At 39.7% G+C, this 24,101-nt stretch overlaps 1 protein-coding gene across 6 annotated transcripts in view; it reads left to right on the top strand.

The window, feature by feature from the left end:
• The window catches only part of LDLRAD4 (low density lipoprotein receptor class A domain containing 4), a 446,159-nt gene that overhangs the window by 233,010 nt on the left and 189,048 nt on the right, over positions 1-24,101 (top strand). For all 6 annotated transcript variants that reach the window (XM_043559416.1, XM_043559415.1, XM_043559419.1 and 3 more), the window contains exon 4: positions 13,980-14,120. In XM_043559416.1, the coding sequence (XP_043415351.1) occupies positions 13,980-14,120 (141 nt within the window). The remainder of the gene's footprint in view (positions 1-13,979; positions 14,121-24,101) is intronic.

The raw sequence follows: 24,101 nt of genomic DNA, 5'->3' as shown, positions 1-24,101 counted from the left end.
TAGGGCTTATTAAAGTGTTAAATGCTTTAGAAAATATAAAGCAAGGAACACAGATAGGCAATCTTGGACATGGGTCAGGAGGGTTACATTTTTAAATGGGGTGCTTTGTTTTACTTGAATATAAAGAAAAATTACTTTGGTTTGTATTTTTTTATGAATTTATTTTTGGTGTAGGTTTGAGGTCTCCGGTTCTGTCACATTCATATTTTATTTCTGTCAATTATTATTGCTGTTTTATAAATTTGTGTACAGAAATAGTATTGAGAGGGGTGCCTGGGTGGCTCAGTCAGTTAAGCATCTGACTCTTGATTTTGACTCAGGTCATGATCTCATGGGTTTGTGAGATTGAGCTCCATGTCAGGCTCTGTGCTGACAGTGCAAAGCCTGCTTGGGATTCTCTCTCTCTCTTCTTTCTCTCTGTCTCTCTTCCCCTGCCAAACAAACAAACAAACAAACATTAAAAAAATTACTATTGAGAAAAATCTCCTATATTGGCTGTGAAACAGCATTAAAACTCCACTCCATGTCCATTTAGTGTATGTCCTCCTCCGGTAATGTGGATAAATATGACAAATTGGGTATTTGGAGATGAGAAAGCCAAAGAGTAACCTCAGAACCCTATTGGAGTGTGTGAATGGTTATTTAAGTGAGAGCATTTACTTCTATCTCCATTAAGGACAGAACAAGATAGAATGGGGTTAGCTTCAGCAGGAACATTAGAGCTGAAGTGATGACGTGAGTTTCCTATACTGAAGTGGCTGGCCTAAGGAGCTGGATGAATTGTTCTAATCATGTGCTTCCATACTTATGGAATCATTGATAGTACTGTGGTTATCAGTTCCAACTGATCTGGGCTTCGCAGCAACAACAGTAAACAAATCCATGGAGTAGGTCATGGATGGTGTTTGAGGCCCATTCTGTTTGAGGGGGTATAGAAGGGTGGCCAGACAAAGGTTGACAGTGATTCTAGCCTATGAAGGGAGACAATTCTACGAAGGTTAGTGTGTGGAGCAGAGTAATCAGTGGGAGGACATTTGAGGACAGTTGACCAAGAGCAGCAGGATGCTCAGAGCTCCTGTGTGTTAGGTCATCAGGTCATACCACACAAATGCAGTAAGCTTCCAACTGGGTATACCTTCAGGGAAGAATTGAGCAGAATGATAGGTTAATTGCTAATTGCAAAAGGTAAGTATTTTATCAACCAGTGTTCCATTGAGGAGGATGGATTTTAAGAACTTGGTCCAGGTTATTATTTTTTTTCTTTAATATTTATTTATTTAGTTTGAGAGAGAGAAAAAGAGGGAGGGAGAGAGGGCAGAGGGGCAGAGAGAGGGGGAGAGAATCCCAAGCAGGCTCCCTGCTGGTAGCCCCGATTCGGGGCTCTATCTCATACAGCATGAGATCATGACTTGTGCTGAAATCAAGAGTCAGCCACTTAACTTACTGAGCTACTCAGGTGCCCCAGCCCAGGCTATTAATCAAATTGTTTTGAAGTCTCTTAAGTCTACCAGAAATAGTCTCTTTTTGGTTACTGGGGAGATAGGCAAAGGAATTCAGGAAGTCTTATTTTGCCTATGGTACTATAAAGAAATTCTCTTTCAAAGACATGAAATGAACATGTTCAGGACAAAAAATTTCTTGTCTTTGAGGAACTTAGGATTCTCACTGGCCTCAGTTGTCAGAAGAAGGTCATTTTCTCCAATTAAGCAGTCACCATGGATGCAAGTAGAGTACAGGGCTACAGGCTTCTACATCTCTGCTGTCCAAGGCAGGATTGGCCCTGGATCAGTGGGAGCCTCCTGCTGAGAGCAAAGAGGGACTCACCTGCCCTGGTTTTTCTCCTTCTAAAGTATGGCATTTGAGGGAGGACATGGCAATGGCTTTTCACCCACATTGATCCCTGCTTTGAATTTGATTAGCTATGGAAACCAAAAGCCCTTTTTTTAAGTATCTCAAAGATCTTCCTCTAGACATGAAAAGATAGCTCTGTCTACTGACACTGAGAATCTCTAGGACTGAATGTATTGTGAGGGAGCTTTGAGAGTTGGCTGGATATAGCACCATCATGGATAGGAGGCCATCAGTTTATCCTGGAAGACAAGCGGGGCTGAATAAGGCCTACAGTGGGAAGTTTGCTTGAGGGGACAGAGAAGAGCTTCTAAGGAATCAGTAGGGGAAATAAGACAAAACAAAATGTAGCAAACCTTGTTTGATTAGGGCAAGGTACATTCTCCTTACAGTGGAGCATCCTGTTATCCATTAAAGAAAGTATAAAGATACCATCTCAAAATTCCAGTGTGGTTTGGCTAAAGGAGGCAGGGAACGCAGGAGTTTATATGGCTGTCTCCCTGATGCTCCTTGAGGTCAGCGAGGTTGGATTTTGTGGAGGTCTCAGAAGGTATAAGTTTTCGGAAGGGAAATTTCATAAAGGGTATGTGACAGTTGGAGGACTCCGGGCAGACACCCTTGTCAGGCTCAAGACAGGAAAGTAAGGCAGTTTTTACCCAAATAGGAAAAAATGACTAGCCATGATCAACTTGAGGACAAGACTGGGTCAGTAGTACCATGAATTGATAAATACCTGCCTTATTCTCTGGCTCCTATGAGCTTGTTTGTAAATATTAAAAAATAAAACAGGTGGAGAGCTCAGTATCCACACCCAGTTCTCAGGGTGCTGGAAGCTGTCAGGGAAGGAGCTAGCTGTTTCCTGAACAAACAGTCCAGTGCTTTAGCCAGACAATGGGCTTTCTCTCCAAAACACACAGGGCTGCACTGAGAGAGAATATTGTGATTTAGGAATTAGGCCAGATGACTGGGAAGGGACAGATGGAAAAAGCCTAAATATTTATGACATTGAAGACTAGAGAGAGAATAATTCCATAAATGAAGGCCACAGGTAATTAAAAACTATTGTGGCTAATCATTTTAATTCTTTGCCTTAAAATATCTTACATAATTTGCTAGTAATATATTTGAGTTTTATCTCCTCTTTGTCTCTTTTCTACCTCATTTTCTGTATATGTATCTCTAGTGAAGATATTTGCTCAGAGAACACTTTCTTCACTTGAATGGATACCAATTGTGTTAATTGTGTTTCCTATAAGAACCTCTGGATGAGCTTTTACTTCTGTTCTTTGATTTATTTAACAAGTATTTATTGAATGCTAATGATATACTGCTCTGTTTCAGACCCAGGGAATTCCTTAGTAAAACCAGGCAGACAGAAATCCCTACTGCCTTCATGCAGTTTATGTTCTAGTGGAGGGAAAAGATTATGCATATATATAAGTATTACATTAGACGGAAATGAATAGTGGAGAAAAAGGAAATAGGAAAGGAGGATGGGAAGGGCCAGAAGTATGGGGAGAGTGTAATGGATAAGAGGTTCCGATTTTAAACAGAGTAGTCAGAGCATACCCCACAGAGATGTTGACATTTGGGCGAAGGCCTAATGAAAATGAGAGAATTAGTCAAGCAGATATCCCAGGAAAGTATGTTACAGGCAAAGGAATAGCAAGTGTAGGTGAGTCTTGTGTGTTCAGGAGACAGTGAGGAGGCCAATGTCCCACAGACAACTAAGGGATGGAGAGGGGAGATTGGAGTTGGTGGGGGTCCAATTATGGAGGGTTGTGTAGAGTTTCTTATAAGGACTTTGGATTCCCTCTGAGTGAAATAGAAGGTATTTGAGAGTTTTGAGCAGAGGAGAGAGCTGATCTGGCTCCATTTCAGCAGGAACATTCTGGCTGCTCTCTTGGGACTAGAATATGATGGGAAGGACAGAGAGAAGATAGGATACTAGTCAGGGCACTGTTGAGGTAATCTGGTTGAGAGATGTTGGCACCTTAGACCAGGGTGACTATAGTGGGATGGTGAGAAGGGACCAGTTTCTAGATATGTTTTGAAGTTGAAGCTAATAGAATTTTTTAATTGATTGGAGAAAAAGAAAGAGTCAAAGAGGACTCCAGTGTTTTTGCCTGAGCAATTTGAAGGATGAAGTTTTGAGATGTAGAAGGCTGTGAATGGAGCCAGTTTGCATGGGAAAACGAGGCATCCGGTTTTGGCCCTGGTAAGTTCAGATGTCTGTTACATTCTGCATGGAGATGTTGAGCACGTGATTGGAGGAATTGAGAGTCTAGGGAGAGGTGGGAAGGCCCAGTATAATTGTGGGTGTTATTAGTATGGAAATACTAGACTGCTTGAGATATCAAGAGAATGAGCTGAGGGTGAGTCTGGGCACTCCAGAGTACCCTCCAAATGAGGAGGTTTTGAGAAGGAGTGGTCCTTAAAGTAGGAGGACATGTCTCTGGATCCTTGAAGCAGTTGGTTCTAGGTGGTTGGGATTGATCAGATCTGTCAAAGGCAGTCTAGTAAGATGAGGCCTGAGATGACCACATTGGAGCAAACAACATGGAGGTCATTGGGGATGTGGACAAGCAGTTTTGGTGCAATGATGGGAGCCAAAGCCTGACTGGAATTTTTTTAGGGGAGAATTGCAGATTAGAGGCATTAAGTTGTGGGAGCAGAGGAGTGGAGAATGGGGACAAAACCATTTTTATTTTCAAGATGGGGAAAGTTCTATCATGTTGGTATAGCTGATGTGAAGAATCCCAAAGAGGTAGTGTTGATAATCAGTATGTACCAAAATTTCCAAAATTCAGAAATTTTAAAGATCACCTGTCATTTGGATAATCAAGAGCAGGCAACAAAAGCAACAAAGGGCTAAAGTGGAATTTCATTCTTTAAAATTTCTTTCTTAAAATTTTACAGAATCATGATTGTAAGAATTGAAAGAACTTTGAGGATCTAAGACATTGGGTGGCTTTCAGAATTTTTAGCTGGGGACCTTTTTCCAGTGAAATCTCAGAGAAAAGTCTAACTGTATGCAGATCTTAGTGGAACTGCCAGGATTCCTTTACTAACCCTACTCCCAACCCCATCTCTTGCAGATGATCCTGAGGACTCAAAGGGAACACGTAGGTTCTTTAGAGGAAAGATTCAAAAGTACTGGTTTAATCCAGGCACCCCATTTACCAGTAAGGAATCTAGAGGTTAAGATTCTTGCCTCTGGAGAAACATAATATTTACTTTAAGAACTGGAGGAGAAGCCAGTTTTCTGAGTTTCAGGCCAGTGGACTGTTTACATTTATCCTTGCTGCCTGTGGCCATGCTCCTTGCCCCAAACAGTGCAGGACTCTTGAATGAATGAATGAATGAAGTATTGAAGAGGGAGAAATGACTTAGAGAGAAAGAGCCTGAGGCCCAGAAGTTGCAATATCCAAGGATAAATGCCTCCCTTTCACCTGTTCGGGTCCCCCGTTTGGGGCCTAGTTTTGTGCTGTAAAACACTTGTACATTCATTTATGTTAGTCTTACCAGTTGGGTGTGGTCCTCATAGGCTGTGTACCTCAAATGCATATGGAAAAATCTGTTAGTGGACAACTTAAAACTCTTGTTGAGTTTTATGGTTTATGCTGCTTATATGCGGTTTATTTGCTCAGTGGAGCAAAGTAATAAGAGAACCATTATGCAAGGTTAGTCTTGATGAGTATATATTAAATGCTCTGTACTATCCAGTTACCATTACATTCAAATACATTTATTTAAAACCTATAGATTGAGAGCCATTAATAGTCCTCAGCAAGGTGTATAAGGTTCTTCATGACTGGATACCTGCTCCCTACCTTCCCTGCCTTATTTTCACATACGGTGATATCCTGTCAAAATGAAAGTTAGAACACCCCAAGGAATCACATTCCCACCCACCAATTGCTTTTTCTGTTTCTTGATCAGTGCACTGGTTATATGGATGTTCTTTTTTTCTTTCTCTTTGTATAAACCCATTGACGTGGATCTCTCTCTGTCTCTCTCTGTCTCTGTCTCTCTGTCTCTGTCTCTCTCTCTCTATCACCCCCACACACTTATACATACTGTACTGCAAGGAAATACTTTTTATAGTGTCAGAGTGTATCAGTCCTTATGCTTGATATTCTTTAATGCCTCATATCTCATAGTAAAGCAGCTTTCTGTTCAGTGGCTCACAAGCCTCCACAGGCTTGGCTCCACCTCATGGCAGACCTATTTCATTCGCCACTCCCCTCAGGCAGTTACTCAAGCAGGTACTACCAGCTGTATCCCTTCTGCTACTACTGTTCCACCCATGGAAGTGGTCAGCATGTACTTCATGAAATGAAATGTAACTGCAGTAGTGTTTATCCTTATGGGGTTGGAGCTGTCTCGATTTCTGTTTGGATGATGCCATGGCCAATTAGGTATTTTATTAGCGCCTTTAAAATTAGGATTGTGTGGCACCTGGGCAGCTCAGTTGGTTGGGCCTCCAACTCTTGATTTTAGCTCAGGTCATGATCTCAGGGTCGTGAGATCAAGTCCCACATTGGGCTCTGCGCTGAGTGTGGAAGCTGCTTGGGATCCTCTCTCTCTCTCTCTCTCTCTCTCTCTCTCTCTCTCTCTCTCTCTCATTCCCCCTCTGCCCCTCCTCTGCTCACGCTCATGCTCTCTTGCTTTCTCAAAAAATAAATAAAATTAGGATTGTGATAGATTTAGAATTCTACAAACATTTGGTTCTCACAGAGATTTTCTGCCTTAAAATAGGACTTTATATTTTTCTTGATTATAAAATAATACTTAAAATTATCAAGGAACTTATAAATTACTAGTGACCCCAGCACCCAGAAGTAGCCACTATTTATATTTTGATCGCATACTTTCAAACTATTTTCTCATGTGCATTGCATATATTGATATGCCTTTTTTGTTCCTCAAAGTATTTTAAGGTAGTTTTTACCTGCTTGCTTTTAGTACTGTGCTAAGAAGTTAGTAAGAATACCTCCTCATATTTTATATACAGAAAAACACAGAAACAAATTCACTCATTAATTGGTTTTAAACACAAAAAAGTAATAGCGCTGTTTGCCAATTCAAGTCCTAAAGGACTTTTGCTGACTTTAAAATGCCTTATGGTGTTTTGATGCAAGTTGGGCAGTGTTTAAAGCTGCTCCAAAAGGTAATTGTAGGACTAGAAGTCTAAAGCCTGAAAGTACCTTGGAGTTTTAAGAGCACATTTTTCACTTATGGTTTTCAGATAATTTCAGACACATTAAAGTTATCTTTTCAGCACCATATTGGGAGTGATAAGCCATATCATAAAATGGATTGAGTTAAAAAAACTTTATTACTATCTTTGATGGGAAGCTCTTCTATGTTAATCTTATTATATGGGCAGATATCCTTTTATCATGCCATATTCATCTTTTTGAAGGACAACTATGGTTTTAGTAGCACCATTTAAGATATGACTTTTATGAAATGCTTGTGGGTAACTTAATTCATTATACAGAATATAAACCTTCTAATTAAATTCCCCTTTGTTCCAAATTTATAACCAGGAGAGTCAGCTCTGTCTTTGAGGGAGGGGGGAGAGCATTATTAGTGATACAGTGGTCTTTACATTTGACTTTCGGCATGCTGTGTAAATCACTATATGATATTAGGTGAGGCACATGCAACTTCTGCAGACCTCTTCCCTCAGATTTTGAGAGAGATCAGTGTGCTAATATGTAGATATTAAGTCTCTTACAGGTTACTCAAAATGTATTCTTTGCATTGAAAAATTTTGTAGGAGAATATGCATATTATCAATCATCCTTATGCCATTCATATACTGTCAAAACCTGACATTTGAGAAGAATAGCCCTAAGGATTAGCTTTTCATTTCTGAAGATTCTCAAAGCCTTATCTTCATAATTTGCTAAATCACTACTTTCTGGTGCTGTCATTCTGGCTCCAGTATTCTAACTTCACTGAAGGCTGATAAAAGAAATAACCATACAGGGAGCTCTTTTCTCTTTGTGACAAAACTGGTGTGTAAGATAGCTTCCATACTGTTGTATGGAATTCATACAACAGTATGTTGTAGTATTCCATACTGTTTAATAAAAACAGTTATGGACGTTTTTAAGTCTTAGAAGCAGGAGATTAATTGGAATGCCTACCACTATCAGCTATTGACGGCTTGCCACCATGCCTCTGGTTTCCTTGTCTCTGTGGCAGCTCATTTGCTTGGACTTCATTTTAATGGCTGGTTAGTAAAGCTTTCTTAAGTCACAGAGTTGTTCTCTTTTCCCTTGCATTTTTTTTCATTTTTTTGGTTTGTTTTTTACTCATTGATTTTCATTTTTATTGGACTTTACCTTGTGTGGGGGGGTAGGCAATGTGTATACGTTAATAAAAATATTGTTGTCATCTCTATACTAGGAAATGTAAACTTACATAGGTTGTGGCAAAATTGTTTATACTGATTTTAGAAGCCTATTAATTCTTCACCTATAGGTTACTGACAGCTAAGTTTAATCTCTATTATTCACAGTATAAGTACATAGAGAAGGCCCCTATTACTGAGAGCAAATTCTAGATTTTAATGTCAGAAATGTTGCAGCCAGAATCACTCTCAGTTTTCAGGTTTGTGAATGATAGAAGTGTGAACTGAATGAGCCGATGTTGCTGTATGAATTTTAACTGAAATAGCTACCATAGACTACTTTGCCAGTTCACAAAAAAGGCTGATTTTACAGCTGTGATGTAATACTGTATATAGGTCCTTATTTTGTGACTGAGATTATATCCGTGAAAACTAAGGCTTTACAAAGAGTGTAGGAAAAATTGAAACCAATGTTTTGTTCCCTGTCCCCCAGATTTATTAATAATATAATTGATGTATAACATCACATAAGTCTAGGATACAGCGTGTTGATTTGATACACTTATATATTGCAAAATGATGACTGCTATAGCATGAGCTAACACCTAGGTGACCTAATAGTCACCTAATTACTATTTCCTTTGTTGTGGTGAGAACATTTAAGATCTACCCTCTTAGCAACTTTCAAGTACTTTTTATTGTCTTAACTAATAGAATGTTAACTCTACCAAGTCTATTAACTTTGGTCTCTGAGATGCAAGTTTGTTCTCTAGGAAGTAAAGATTGAGCACTTATCTTTGAATCCTGTTCAAGTTTAGGTGTAGAATATAAAATTGTTAAGCTACTGGGAGGAGGCTCCAGGCCCAATGTGGGGCTCAAACTCATGACCCCAAGATTAGGAGGCACATGCTGTACCAACTGAACCAGCCAGGCACCACCCCCCCTCCATTTTTTTTAATACAGTGGTTTTTGTGTGTGTGTATAAGTTTGGAATTCACAGAATAATTCTTTTCTGTTTTCCTCTCTAACATAGTATACTCCAACTGGCTGATATTAATTTATACATAATTGGAATGACATTTAGGACAAAAAAGTTTTTCCTTCAATTTGATAGAAATTTTGGGTTTTATGTTCCATTACAGGGAATTCATTTTTTGACTTTGGGTAAGTCAGGAATTCTCTCTAGACTATTTCCTCATCTGTGACATGAGAGGTTGGACCACTGTGTCTCTAGGGCGCTCTTAACATTAGAATTTTATGAATCGATGACAATTCAAAGTCACAGAAGCTCATCAGAAGCTTTATGTAGGAACGTAGAAAAACTAAAGAAGACCCTAAATCTGGATGAAATTCTCTATTACTAAGAGTATATAAAGTGATTATCTAAAATCTGTTGCTGATTCTGGAGTTTTTTTTTTTTCCATAAGAAATAGAGAGTTATGGCAGAAAGGGATGCCATTTTCTTCATTTAAAAAGTCCCAACTTTAGGGGTGCTTGGGTGATTCAGTCGGTTGAGTGTCTGACTTCAGCTCAGGTCATGATCTCACGGTACGTGAGTTCGAGCCCCACATTGGGCTTTGTGCTGACGGCTCAGATCTTGGAGCCTGCTTCAAATCTGTGTCTCCCTCTCTCTCTCTGCTCCTTCCCTGCTCATGCTCTGTCTCTGTCTCTCAAAAATAAATGAATGTTAAAAATATTTAAAAAGTCCCAACTTTATTTTTTTTTAATTTTTTTTTTAACGTTTATTTATTTTTGAGACAGAGAGAGAGCATGAACAGGGGAGGGTCAGAGAAAGAGGGAGACACAGAGTCTGAAACAGGCTCCAGGCTCTGAGCTGTCAGCCCAGAGCCTGACGCGGGGCTCGAACTCACGGACTGTGAGATCATGACCTGAGCCGAAGTCGGACGCTCAACCGACTGAGCCACCCAGGCGCCCCCAAAAGTCCCAACTTTAAAGAAGAGAAATTATTGAAGTATTACAGATTTTTAAATCATATCTATAGGTCCCAAAGGAAAAACTAAGTTATGTAGTTAGTTGTTCTTTCAGTATTACACGTCTGAAATCACCACAAATTTGGTAGCCAAAATATTTCCAGTGTTTAAACAATCTTTGATATCCTTCAACTTCTGGCTTGGCAGAAATACTCAAGTTCCACAAAGAATGGATGAAATATAGTAAGAAAACATTTTTTTATTCTTCTATCTTCTTTCTCTCACTTGAGTTTTACTTCATTGAGGACATTTTCTGTCGTTAGTGGGTCAAAATGGAGTTTGGGGTCACAACTGTGGTCACAAAGCTTCTGAAATACCCTATTGGCAGTACAGAGTTGTAGCAACTGGGCCTTATGTCCTGGAGTCATCAAAATACCTGCCTCTTTTAAGAGATACTTTTTAGTAAATTAGCAAATACCAACTAAACATTCCAATAAAATATTATTAGCTAAAAAAGGGGGGCTTATTAGGGCTTAATATAAGTAAGTTACCTAATTCTCACTGGTTCTTCATCCTGGCTGTGCATCCGAATCATTTTAAGGATCTCTAGAAACAACCACTGCCCAGGCTGTACCTTGGGCCATTGAAAGCAGTTAGACTGGGACTCAGGCATCAGAAATTTTGAAAGATGCCCCGGTGATTCCAATACACAGCTGAGGTTAGAGTCTCTCATCTAGGGTTCTTAGTTTGTTTCACATACCACAATAACCTGGCTATTAGAGGACCACTGAACACTGGGATTTTGGATAGCAAAGTGTGGTGGAGATGGCCATGCAGGGTGAGTCAGGATCAAGTTGAAAGCCTGCCTCTGTTGTCACCAGTTGTGTTACCTTAGACAGATGTTTTACTCTGCAATTTCATTCCAGCTTTAGCATTAATCTTTAACACTTAATAGCATTATAGTGATTTTCTATATCCCATCAAGAAGTCGATAGATTCAAAATTTCATTCCAGTTGTTTTGATTCACATGGCCATGTAATGGAAAGACCTTTAGTTTGATATTTAGCTAATGACTCATCATTGAGGAGATTTAGATTTTATGAATTTGAAATTCTATGGATTGCTGTTGATGTTTGCACTAAGAACTAAGAACTTTCTAAGCACATTACTAGCAAAAGCCTTATTAATGCATCCTGAGTTATGTTAAGCCTACTTAAGAAAAGAAACTGTTTTGGGCTCCTGTGTGGCTCAGTGGGTTAAGCATCCGACTTAGGCTCAGGTCATGAGCTCATAGCTTGTGAGTTCAATCCCTGTGTTGGGCTCTGTGCTGACAGCTCAGAGCCTGGGGCCTCCTTCAGATTCTGTGTCTCCCTCTCTCTCTGTTCCTCCCCCACTCGCACTTTGTCTCTCTCTCTCTCAAAAATAAATAAAGATTAAAAAAAAAGAAACTGTTTTGAGAACCTTGTTACATATGTGGACATCCTCATTACAAATGAACCTTACACATTTATGAAAGCACACTTGGAAACTGAGAGGCAGTTCTGGAGAGAGCCTGCGACCAGAGGTAATGGATTTGGACACACATCTGAATGTTGCCATTTATTAGGAGTTTAATTATGGGCAAACCACTTAATCTCTGAGTCTTAATTTCCTCATCTATGAAATGGGAATAATATCTAACTGAATTATTTCACAGGGTTTTTATGAGGCTCAGATTAGATCATTCATTTATTCAACAAATATGTGATTCATTGAGTTGCATTCACTTGTTGGGCAGCACTCTAGATATGAAGGAGATAAAGAAGGAAAATATGTCATTGGAAAGAGTTAGCAAATATATTGGTCACTTCTCATATGATTAAAAAAATTCATGTTGTGAGCCCTTTGAAGAGGGCTTGCTCTTTCATTTCTGTGTTTCCACGTCTCAATACCTGGCACATAACAGAGAAGGGGCTAAAGTATTGATTACATAAATTCATGAATCACATAATTCATTTCCTTGAAAACATTTTGTTCTCTGGACTGGGTCTCCCTTGAACAAGTTGAAATAAGTAAAGTGTGGGTGTGTTTTCATGTTCCTGCTGGTTTAAAGTTCCACACAAACTGGGATGTGGTAGTCTAACCTGATATCCTTTCAATCCATAGCAATGGTTAATCTTTTAGATGGAGTTTGATTCAGTTTAGGTTAGTATTCCCTTTATTCCAGTTACCATTTCAACAACATCAGCCTGTTTTTGGCTAATGTCCTTTTCATGTTTGGTATTAATCTGAACTGTAATATTTCTTTTGGAAAGTAAGATAAATTCTTTTCTTGACATCCCTTTTTTCCATTAAGTAAAAAAAAGTCACTTCATAAATGTGATTTCAAACAGCTGGATTTTAATATTTCTACCTTATGGGAAGAGCATTTGGCATCAGCAATGTTCCTACCACATGGCTTGGATCACACTCTGTGCACAAATTTTTTAACCCAGACCCTGTGGCCGGCAATGAACTTGTAGATGTGCATTTGGGCTGTGTTCACATGCTGTTCTAAATTAGGTCAGGGGGTGGGCTAGTGTCTTCTATACTCTTTGAGGAAAATGTGAACAAATGGAGAATTGTAATATCCTTTTCATATTGGGCCACAGAAATATTTTGAGGATTTAAGTTCTGTCTCTGCAACAGGTAAAAGGGTTATTCTCTTTGCAGCCCCGTTTATTGTTAGCATAACGGGAGGAGGCCTTGGTGTGTTGATGCCCAGTCTTTCATCTGAATAATGGAATTTTAGAGTTGAAAGGACCTAGGAATTGATCCAGACCTGCCAGCAATATTCTAGACAGACAAAATTGAGGAGAAATTAAGAGGCTGTGATAGTCAGCATCAGTAGTGATCTGAGATGCTTTTCCTGAAGTTTTTTTTGTACCCAGTGATGTGGACATACTGTGCAAGTTCTGCCAGCTTTTGTGGGTGCTCCTGGGAGAAAGCTCACTGTCAGAATGCAAGGTGATATTCAATGTAAGATATACATAGATTTTTATGTGCTCATGTATATATAATTGTGTAATTTCCATTATTCTTAAATGCTTACTTTGATAGTAATGTGTTAAGTTTGCAAATTTATTTTAAAGTCTTGTAAAAGTAAATTCCATTTTCACATACTGATTTGTAGAGATTTCAGGGATCCCATGTTCAATGTGGCCTATAGGGATTTGGGCTGGGCTCTATCATATTCTGTAAGTTACTCACATGGCCCTTGGCATTGATGTTTCTTAGCTAGCAGAGAGCACACGTTATTTTCCTATGCTTTATATTATAAAGTCAGTGCTCCCCTTGCTTGCTATTAAAATAGGTTTTACTGAGGCACAAGATAAATGAATACCAGAGAGGTTAAATATTTTGCCCAGAGCTTCACAACATCCAGTGATGAGTTGGAAATAAAATATCTGAGTCTCCTTTTGTTAAGCCTGAGCTCCCAAGTTCTTTTGGACTTGTGCTGCTTCTTCTCAGGGTCCCCACATCCTTGGAGGCTTGGGAAACTGCCACAGATTTTTTTTTTTTTTTGCTGGGCAGGTCATGGAAAGAAAGCACCTGTATTACTTATTTTGTGGGTTAGAGACATGGGTGAGTAATATACAGCAGGTTCCAGAGTGCCCCTGGGACACAGTCTTGTGTATTTCATAAGATCCTTACCAAGATAGCCCTTTCTAAGTTCAGTTTCTTGGAATCTACAGATGGACTGATTTCCCAAACTGTCATGGTGCACAAATGCACAAATGGGGAAAAAAAAAATTCAAGTATTGAATTCACTACTTGTATTGACTACTTTATGCTTTATATTGTACTTTTCCAGAGTGCAAATTCACCTGCACCAGCGGTAAATGCTTGTATCTTGGTTCACTGGTCTGTAATCAACAGAACGACTGTGGGGACAACAGTGATGAAGAAAATTGTCTCCTGGTGACCGAGCATCCACCTCCCGGCATCTTCAACTGTAAGTCCCTCCTACTTACTTTGGTATCATTAAATTGGATGTGTTTTTGAAATAATTAGGAGGTGAGGTCATAGGGAAATAGAAAGGATGTTGATTTTTGGTTAAGAAAAGAAATTTTATATTTTCACAAAGGGAGTGTTTTTTTCTTTCAGGATAGAAAGATGGTGTGTCTAAACTGGGAAATTCATCCTACTTTCAGAAATGGCCAGTGGCATTGTGTTTTAGAATAGGCTTTGGCTACTTACCTTAGAAACACTAACAGGATTGTAAGAAATAATATATTGATTTAATATTCATGCCAGTTTTGTAAAAAGTTTTAGAGTAATTTAAAATAATAATTTGAAAATAATTTAAAATAAGCAAAGAAAGATGTGGAGAGTTCATAATTAACCATGTAATTAAAATAATAGAATAGAAAAATTTATATGGGATGTGAAAAAAAGTTCTGATCATGTATTTTTCTGCTTGGTACTAGATAGAAAACAAATTAAGTGAGGTGTTTACGTGTCTGCATCCCAAGGCTGAGGCTTTGACCATTTCTTATACTTGAAAAGGTGAAATCAGAGTTTGAAGTTCATTCATTTTTTGATCTCATGGTTTTTATGAAGAGGAAGGAGTAAGAAGGCAGCTTTGACACACTGCTGAACTTTTCTCTTAGGAAATTTGCCTTACCTTTTCCTGTGTTTTCTTGAGCTGAGTGAAGTGGGTTGATGATGAGCATGTCTTTGCAATAGCACATCCAAGGGGGATGTTTGCTCCTCTTCATGGGGTCCTACTGAGATCATTTTATGAAATTCAGCTTCTCTCCCCAGTTTTACTGACATTATCTTGAGAAGTTATATTTGTTTTTATTTACAGATTTAAAATTTCCATTATGGCTATCATACTGCATAAATATTGATACTGTAATGTGAAATGGGAGGAGATTTTTTAAAAGAAATGGTTTTCTGTATTCCTGCTGTATTTTTATATTGAAGCCAAGCTCAGAAAATGGCCATGCCTAGTATGCTTGCTAAATTCGGGAGTCTAGTAGTGTAATAATTCTCTTCATGTCAGTTTGCATTTTCTTATACTGAGTGTTCTTAGAGTCCTATCTCTATACTTTAAGAAGACAATTTAAGGTTAGGAGGAATGCTTTCCTGATATTTGGTCCTTGTGTCTCTTGTGGAGATTTTTTCAAAGCTTGTGCCACATCTTGGTTGGGGAGAGCAGAGTTCCTTTGACTTACCAGAAGCAATAATTGAGTAGCCCTTGTGGCCATAAGTACTGTAATTTTCATAATGCAGCTTGTTTGGACACAGGGAAGGGATCCCCACAGTGAACTGTCCTGCCTGCTCTGAGTTTGACTTTTGGGTTGGGATCCTGGCCATGGCACTCACCTAACAGTGGGGCAGCTCTTTAACTTTATCTGCACAGTGGGGCATGAGGATGGGTATTGTGAGGATTAAGCGGGATGGTCCACAGAAAGCACTTAGAATCTTGCTAGTCCTAAGCACTTGATGTAGGTCAACTAGACTCAAGCCAGGGGGTCTTAGAAGGAGAAGAACAATGTAAAGGCAATTTCTTATTTTGTTTTCTCTAGACTTGAGTAACAGCAAACATATTACATGATAGACTATGGAGAGAATATTACAACTGTGTGGTATTTTGACTGGTTTAGAGAGTTCTGTGTGAAAAGCAAGCCAACCGAAACTTTGTCCCTCTAAGCTTGGGCACTTCACAGACTGTTTCTCTGTATCTTGAAGGTGCTTCTCCTTCTCTTTAGGATAATTCAATTGCAGTCCTCTTATTGTATTGAACCCTCTTCCCTCCACTCCCCCCTTCTCCTCCCTTTCCCTTCCTTTCTTTTCCCTTCCCTTCTTCTTTTCCCTTCCGTTCCTCCCACCTCTCTCCCCTTCTTGTTAGCATTCTTTTCTGTTTTTGAAAATGTACTTTTCTTAAAGTTTATTATTTTTGAGAGAGAGTGAGTGAGAGCACAAGCAGGGGAGGGGCAGAGAGAGAAGGAGAGAGAGAATCCCAAGCAATCTCTGTGCTGTCACAACGGAGCCCAAGGATGTGGGACTCTGCTCATAAACTGTGAGATCATCTCCTGAGCCAAAACCAAGTGTCAGATGCTTAATTGACTGACACCCAGGTACCCCTCTTTTCTGTTTTTGAAAGCCTATTTCCAGGTAACTTTTTCATTCATTCATTCATTCATTCATTCTTTTATTTATTTATTTATTTATTTATTTATTTATTTAGAGAAGGAGAGCATGAGCAGAGGAGGGGCAGAGAAGGAGGGAGAGAGAGAGAATCCCAAGCAGGCTCCATGCTGTTAGTGTGGAATCTGACATAGGGCTTGAACTCACAAACTCTGAGACCATGACCTGAGCCAAAATTAAGAGCAACCAACCAAGAGTAATCAACTTAATCAACTGAGCCATCCAGGCACTCTTTTCATTCATTTTTTAACAATGTGAATGCTTTAATTTTGCTTAAAGCAAGGTGAAGGAGTTACAGGTATAAATGTTTCAAAGTTGCCCAGGCAGCTGCAAAAGTTTGTCCTAATAAGAATCTTAAGATCCTGTTGACAAGCTGTTGGTCCTTGATGTTCAGATATAACTAACATTTGTTGTGTCCTTGTAGCTAAAATAGGGCATTAAGACAAAAACCAGGAGACATAAGGACACAGAGTGAGACCATGGCTGTGACTTGGGTTCAAGTTTCAGCTCAAAGAAGTGACTAAACCACTTTGACCCTTAGTTTCCCTATCTATGAAACGGGAATTAGTTCTCAGTCATATAAGGGTGCTATGAGAATTTAAGTGAAATAATACACACAAAAAGTATAGTCTACATAATTGCATCATTACTAGCATCATCCCCTCTCATGGTGTGACCATTTCTTGGAGAGGTGGACCACCATGGCTTTGCATCCTTTGTCTCTAATGTCAGGTTCACTCTTCATATGTTAACAAAAATTTTCACGTGTCCAAAGGTTAGTTCATCTTCACAAATTCTAGATGTTTCCTACCTGCTCTGTCCCCTCCTCAGCTGAGAGCAACTTACTCTGATGTGGCCAGCAGCCCTTCTGCACTCTTTTGCCCCAGTTCTTCACAGCCACCAGAGGGAACTCAGCCCACTTGTCACATCAGGACACTTGCTCTGAGTTTGTTGTAGCTGGTGTGTTCTTTGTAGTCAGGAGTCTTTGGGAAAGGTTGTAGCTTCCCTGCTCTTTGTTGATGCTAGAAGAGGATCTAGTATTGAATCAATATATTTTCTTCCCCATACCCTATTGGGCAAGAATATAAACAAAGGATATGTTTCTTTCTGTTAATAGCTGTGTAATGAGGCTTAGAAGCTCTCCATTTGAAAGTGGGTTTTAATAGATCTCCCAATACATTTCCTATAGCAGATGGACAGTATGCCTTTCACCGAGTACTAACTCTGATGTTGAGGCTCCCCTTCCTCTCTACCTTGAGAACTTGAAGTTTTACAGGAATTCCTGCATATAAAATATCACATTCCAGAAAAACACATAGTGCTTCCTCCTTGTTCCTGTTTAAGAACAAGATCCATTTACTTGATTTGCTTTGTTTCCACCTGTAGGAAACATTTGGTGTTCTGCTATTTGATTGTGCTTATGGTAAAGCAAATTGGAATCTTCTGGATTTCCAGATGAGCTAGAATCAGTTTTATGCCTATGTTATTGGCTGTGGGTGTGCACCATGGCTCAGATGTCTTGGTAATCTCTGTCTCTCACTTGATATTTGCTAAAATTTACCATGAATTAAGGGTAGTAAGAAAATGTTAGTGTCATTTGTGGAGTTGGTAATACTGATAATCATGGAGGCCCTTATAAGAGCTGTAAGTAGTTTTTCCTGTCAAAAAATGTTGTTGGAACTTAAACTGAGTGGTTTCACCTCCTTGTCTACTTTGCTAACTATGGTTAGGCTCTCCATTGACTGAGGCTAGTTTATTTTCCTGTTAGCCTCAAAGGATTTTGCACATATGGGGATGACTGGGCTGGTGTTTATGGCCTTGCGGAAAGAATTTTGTTGGATGCATCTTTTTATAGAGGAGGAAAAATGCTATCAGCCTAAATTGTCAGTTTTTCTCATGTCTTTTCTCTTGGCTGTTACATCAATATATTGTACTCGTGGGCACTAAAAATACAAATTATATAAATAAAATGATTTATTGTATAGAAAGAATTATTTTTGTACATATTATTATATTTACAAATAAAATTATTAAGTGCCTTGTTTGAGCATTGTACCAGGAATTGTGTGGGATGAAGGAAAACATAGATCCTGTTATCAAGGTGCTGATATTCAAGGAACTGAAAGATAAATAAATATTAACACAGGATAGTGAGAGCTAAGCAATTCTAGTATCTTGTGGTTCAATAGTTTAGAGAGAATTATTTTTATTGGACTGGTAGTCATGGTGACTTTGTAGAGGAGACATGCTGGGTGGCATAGAGAGGACAGCGTGTCAGAGCCAAGAACAGCATGAACATGGGGAGAATCAGGGGTAGCGAGTGGGTAGCTTGAGACAGGGTTGGAAAGGTGAGTTGGGCCCATAGAGAAAAGCCAGTAAGTCATGCTATACTTTCTGCTCATCTCTAAAAGATGGACTGCCTATGTGTCTGCTGTGCATGTGCAGGGGGGAGCTGCACAGCTCACCTGTTGCTCTGAGTGATGTTGGCATTGCAACTCCCAGACATTCAGTGAACTCTTCTCTCCGTACCAGGCTGTGTTTCCTGTTACACTACATTTTCAAAGCCACTGTGCTACATCTTGGTTGGGGAGAGGCAGAGTTCCTTTGACTTCCAAGAAGCAATAATTGAGTAGCCTTGGAAAGAGCTGTGTGCTTTGGAAGTGTTGGCAAGAACAGACCTTCCTTAAGCAATCGCTGCTAAGGAATTCATGCCACTAGACCTTAAGAGTAAGCCCAAATTTGAAACGAAGCCAGCAGTTTAATCAGAACAACTTTCACTTTCAGCTTCAGTGGAATTTCCAATTAACTGAGGGGATCTGATTCAGGGAAAGTGGGGAGTGTAGGAGCTCCTATCCCTACTGGAGGGGGAAGTTGCTTCTTTCTCCATAGGTGGTCTCATAAAACTGAATCTCAAAATCAAATGAACTCAAGCTAATAAAGCATACCCAATTAAGCCAGGATTTTAACTACAGGTCTTTGTACGGAGGAAATTTTTTTTTGGCTCAAGACCATTTAGGGTAATAACAAGCAAATAAGATAAAATTCAACATATTAAAATCTGAGCTGGGTATCTTTCTTCCCAACCCGCTCTTCTCACAGTCCTCTCCCCTCCCCGCCTCCCACCCCCCACCCTGCCAAAGGGACTGGCACCTAGGCTCAAGTCATGTTTAGGCACTGAACTGTACTACCATGTACTTCACCTTTGACTGTTAACTTCCTACTTTCCAAGTATGCTTGCTTGTTTGTTTGTTCGTTCATTCATTCATTCATTCATTCATTCAGTTTTAAGACATAATTGACATACAGCACTGTGTAAGTTTAAGGTATATAGCATAAGACTTGACCTTAATGTATATTGTGAAATGATTACTGCAATAAGTTTAGTTAACACCAAGTATTTTATATTTGGGACCAGGCTTATAACCAGGTGGATAACTTACCACGATCAGTCTTCACAAAGACCAGGCCTTTAATTTTTTCTGTAATTATTTCAGTAAATGTTAACCCTCACTACTGTCATCACATATCCTGTCAGAGTTCATATTTCTTCAATTGTCTTATAAATGTGTATGTTGTTTTGTTTTAAAGTCTGTTTTTAAAAAAATATTTATTTTAAGTTCTAAGGCCCAACAGGGGGCTTAAACTCATGATCCCAAGATCAAGAATCTCATGGTCTACCAACTAAGCCAGCCAGGCACCCTTGTTTTGTTCTTTTACAGTTTGTTTGAACCAGGATTCAAAGAGGCTCCAAAAATTGCTCCAAGATGGATTGATATCACCCTGAAGAATATCTTACTTTCTTACATCATGTAACTTTTTGGTAGAAGGGTCTGGATTGTTTGTTCTATAAGGTTTCCATACTCAGAATTTTGCTAACTGCTTTCCCATGAAGTCACTAAATGTGCTCCTCTGTGCCTTCTAATTCCTGTAATTTGATAGTTACATCTAGAGTTTGGGGAGATTTAGGTTTGAATGTTGTGTAGGTGAAGTGGCTTCATAGGTGCCATTGTCTTCCATTCTGAGGCCCACCCTGTCTTGTTGTCCCTCTGTTGTATGATTATTGTTAGTCATGAGGGGTTGCAAGATAGTCATAACCTAATACTACCCTTTTTTCTTCATTTATTAGTGGGGATACTTGTATAAAGAGAAACTTCTCATCAACTATGTGATTACCATGAAGTAGATATCATGTAGGATCAGTTTTATTAATAATGAGAAAGTTCCCTATCACCCTTCAGAGGTAACCAATGAGATTTTCTTTATGCGTCATTATGAACTGATATATTAAAACACATCTAATGTATATATGGCACCTTTTGGCAAACCCCCTCTGGTGTATTTGGGTGATCCACTTCCTAGGTCTTATCCAGAATTCTGGATCCCAGTGGCTTGTTTAAACAGGTGAAACTCCAGGAGTGGAGGGTCTGTCCAGTTCCCCAGTGCCCAGGAGCCTCATGAACTCATTTCCTCATGCCTGTTCTTTCACCTCACCCAGTTGACCCTTCCTTTCCCTCCCTTGCCCTCTGAACTCCCTACAGCCCTGTGCCTCTGAGCCCACCACTCTGTGTTGCATCTACTTTGTAGACCCTGGGATGTAATCTGCTCTCCAGCTCTTCCTTAGAGGGCTTCAGCTGCCAATAGGCACCACACCTTGACTGGACATGGCCTCCACTTGGACAGGGCCCTCAGCATCTGTGAGAATCCTTGCAGTTCCTTAGTTGGAGCCCTCTACTGCTTTTCTCCACTTGTGCAGAACTTCGCTGCTTGCTTCTACCCTCCATCCATTCCCTGGCTCACCTTAAAGTGCATTTGGAAAACAGCTTGAGAGTCCCTGACTGCTTCCTCTGTAACCCCTTTGTACTAACCACCACTCTCTCCTAGCTAGTTTTGCTGGCTCACTTACTCATTGCCAAGTCCAGTGGACTTTTTTCCATTTCTGATTTTACTAGTCTTTTCTCTGCCGTTGACAAGGCTGATCATCTATCTCCTTTCTGAAATTCCGTTCCCTTGGGTCACAGGATCTGCAGCTGACTGGTCTCTGGCCACCTCCAGCTGTTCCTTCTCTTTGGCAGCAACTCTGTCCCCCAGGTGCTAACCTTGGCTTATAGTTCTCATTCCTAGCCCTTGTCTGGGTAATACCAGACAGCACATGGGCATCAAAACCGTGCCCATATTCTTATCTCCAGCCCAGACCAATGTATCCAACTGCTTATTGGGCCTCTTCCAAGCCTCTTAAGCCCTGAGCATCCAAAGCTGAAGCAATGATTTTTCCCTCCACCCTAGACCAGTTTCTCATTTGGTGGTTTTTTTAGTGTTTTGAACATCTGCCAGTTATATCCAGGTGGTGGTTACCCCTTCTAATCCCCTCCCCAAAGCCAGAGACAATTTCTCCTACTTGGAACTCTACAGCACATTGTGCCCTTCGTAAGGTGCTGTCTGTTCTGCTTGATCATTATATGTGTACAAATATAGTCCCCACTAGATGTTGAGCTCTTTGAAGGCAGGGGCTATGCTTACATCTTTGGGAGCACTGATGCTCCTAACATAGCATAGACTGTACATATATGGACACTTGAAAAGTATTTATTGAATTAAACTGAAAACCATTTATTCTTCCTCTGCTACTTTTCAGCATGTTATAAGCATGACCTTCAGTGAACAGGGCCTATACAGGTTTCTGCTATAACCCCTATGCCCACCAGAGTCCATGGCATATATAGCATATGGTGCATGGCATATATTTAGCATATGGTGAGTGGTATATATAGCGTATGGTGCATGGCATATATAGCATACGGTATGTGACATATATAACATATGGTAATATGGCATATATAGCATATAATACGTGGAATATATAGCATGTGGTTCACGGCCCTGTATGTGTTTGCTGAATGAATGGATGAACGTGATTATTTTTGAAAACTCAAGTCTGACCAGAGGATGCAAAAAAATTTCTGTTGGCATGGCCTAGTGCCCTGCTAGTGGAACTGAAGAGTCAAAAATATCTATACAATCCTGGCAGCCCACATGACAGTACACAGAAAGAGATGAAGATAAGGTCTGCCCTCCCAAATTGTCTGTCATTACAGTATATATTGGGTTACCATAAACACCCAAACTAACCAGAGTATAAGCCTGCTCTAGTGTAGTGTTTATTCTGTGATCAACAGTATGATAGACTTTTACTATGATGTATATGAAAGTATATAAAAGTAATAGACTTTTAATGTGATGTGCTTTACTGAGGTCAAGGTTTCCCAATACAACAACACTTGGGAGATAAATCTTTGGCTTCTGGATACCCACATGCTTTATATGAAGGGCTGGTTCATGCCAAGCCCTGAAGAAATGTAAAACGCTTCCTTCCAGGCCCTAAAGAAGTGTGAGTGTGTGTTCCAGAGTGTGTGCTGTGTGTGTGTGTGTGTGTGTGTGTGTGTGTGTGTAAGTATGGGAGTGCGTCTCAGTGTGGACATGTTGTGTAGCTTTAGTTACCTGATTAGTCCTACCAGGTCAGGTCCCCGTTTTATGCCAGTGTATCTTTAGCATCCCAGGTTTCTTATTGCTCCTGGAGAACATATTCTCCTGTAGTCCCATAAACTGTGATTGGGCTCCCAGACTAGCCCTACAATTTGCTTAAAATACAAAGTATAGGAGTGCCTGGGTGGCTGAGTCCAACAGCTCAGAGCCTAGAGTGTGCTTCACATTCTGTGTCTCCCTCTCTCTCTGCTCCTCCCCTGTTCCCACTCTCTCTCTCTCTCTTTCTCTCTCACAGAAATAAATAAACATTAAAAAAATTAAAATACAAAGTATAGTATTAGGTCCTGAGTTCCAATCCTGTAGTCACCACTCACTCACTGTAGCTTTAGGCAAGTTGCTTAACCTCTTCCTATCTTGATTTTCTCATTTATAGATGAAGATGATAATATTGGTATTTCCTTCAAAGGGTTCTTCTGAAGATTTAATAAGATAGTTTAGGTAAAGCAATTACAATAATGCTTTATAAATGCTCAGTAAATATTATTACATTTATACCCTGTTTATTTGCTGTCTTTTAAAATTCACTTTGAAATAATCATCAAACTTAGAATAAAGTTACAAAACTAATTCTTTTTATCATTCTGTCTCTCTATATTAACATCTTAATTTTTCTGACCCAGTTTAGAGTAAGTTGCAGACATCATGTCTCTTTACCTCAAAATATTTCAATGTGTATTTCCTAAGAAAAAGAGACGCTTTCATAACCATAACATAGTTACCCAAACCCTGAAAATGTAATGTTGACACAGTTCTGTTTCCAATATACAGTTCACATTAAACTCGTGCCAGTTGCCTCATTTGGGTCCTTCATAGAATATTGTTTGTGTTTCTCAGCAAAGGCTCAGCAGGAGAACTGCTTGTGAGGAGGCTGCGCTAGGACACCTGTCAGATCCCTCCCACTCTTAATCTGTTGATCATCTTGAATGTTGAAAAACAGGAGTGCACACCGGGTGCTCACTGACCCTGGTTTTTTACCCATTTCTGGTTCCCGTGTGTTTTGTCACTCTTTATTCAAAGAGGATGTATGGAAACACTGTTCCCTTTCTCTGATGACCAGTGGGTACAAAGAGTTTATCTGAAGGCCTGCAGCTTCAGGGGTAGAGATGAGGTAGGCACAGAGCTGCCATTACTGAGTGTCAGCTGTTTACATGCATCATCTCATTCACCTCAAAACCATCCTAGAAAGTTTTCATACGAGACAGTACTCAGAGAGTTTGGGTAATTTATTCAGGCTCAC

This window comes from Prionailurus bengalensis, chromosome D3 (assembly GCF_016509475.1).
Source record: "Prionailurus bengalensis isolate Pbe53 chromosome D3, Fcat_Pben_1.1_paternal_pri, whole genome shotgun sequence".
NCBI classification, from domain to species: Eukaryota; Metazoa; Chordata; class Mammalia; order Carnivora; family Felidae; genus Prionailurus; species Prionailurus bengalensis.
This window is presented reverse-complemented; position numbering and strand designations above follow the sequence as displayed.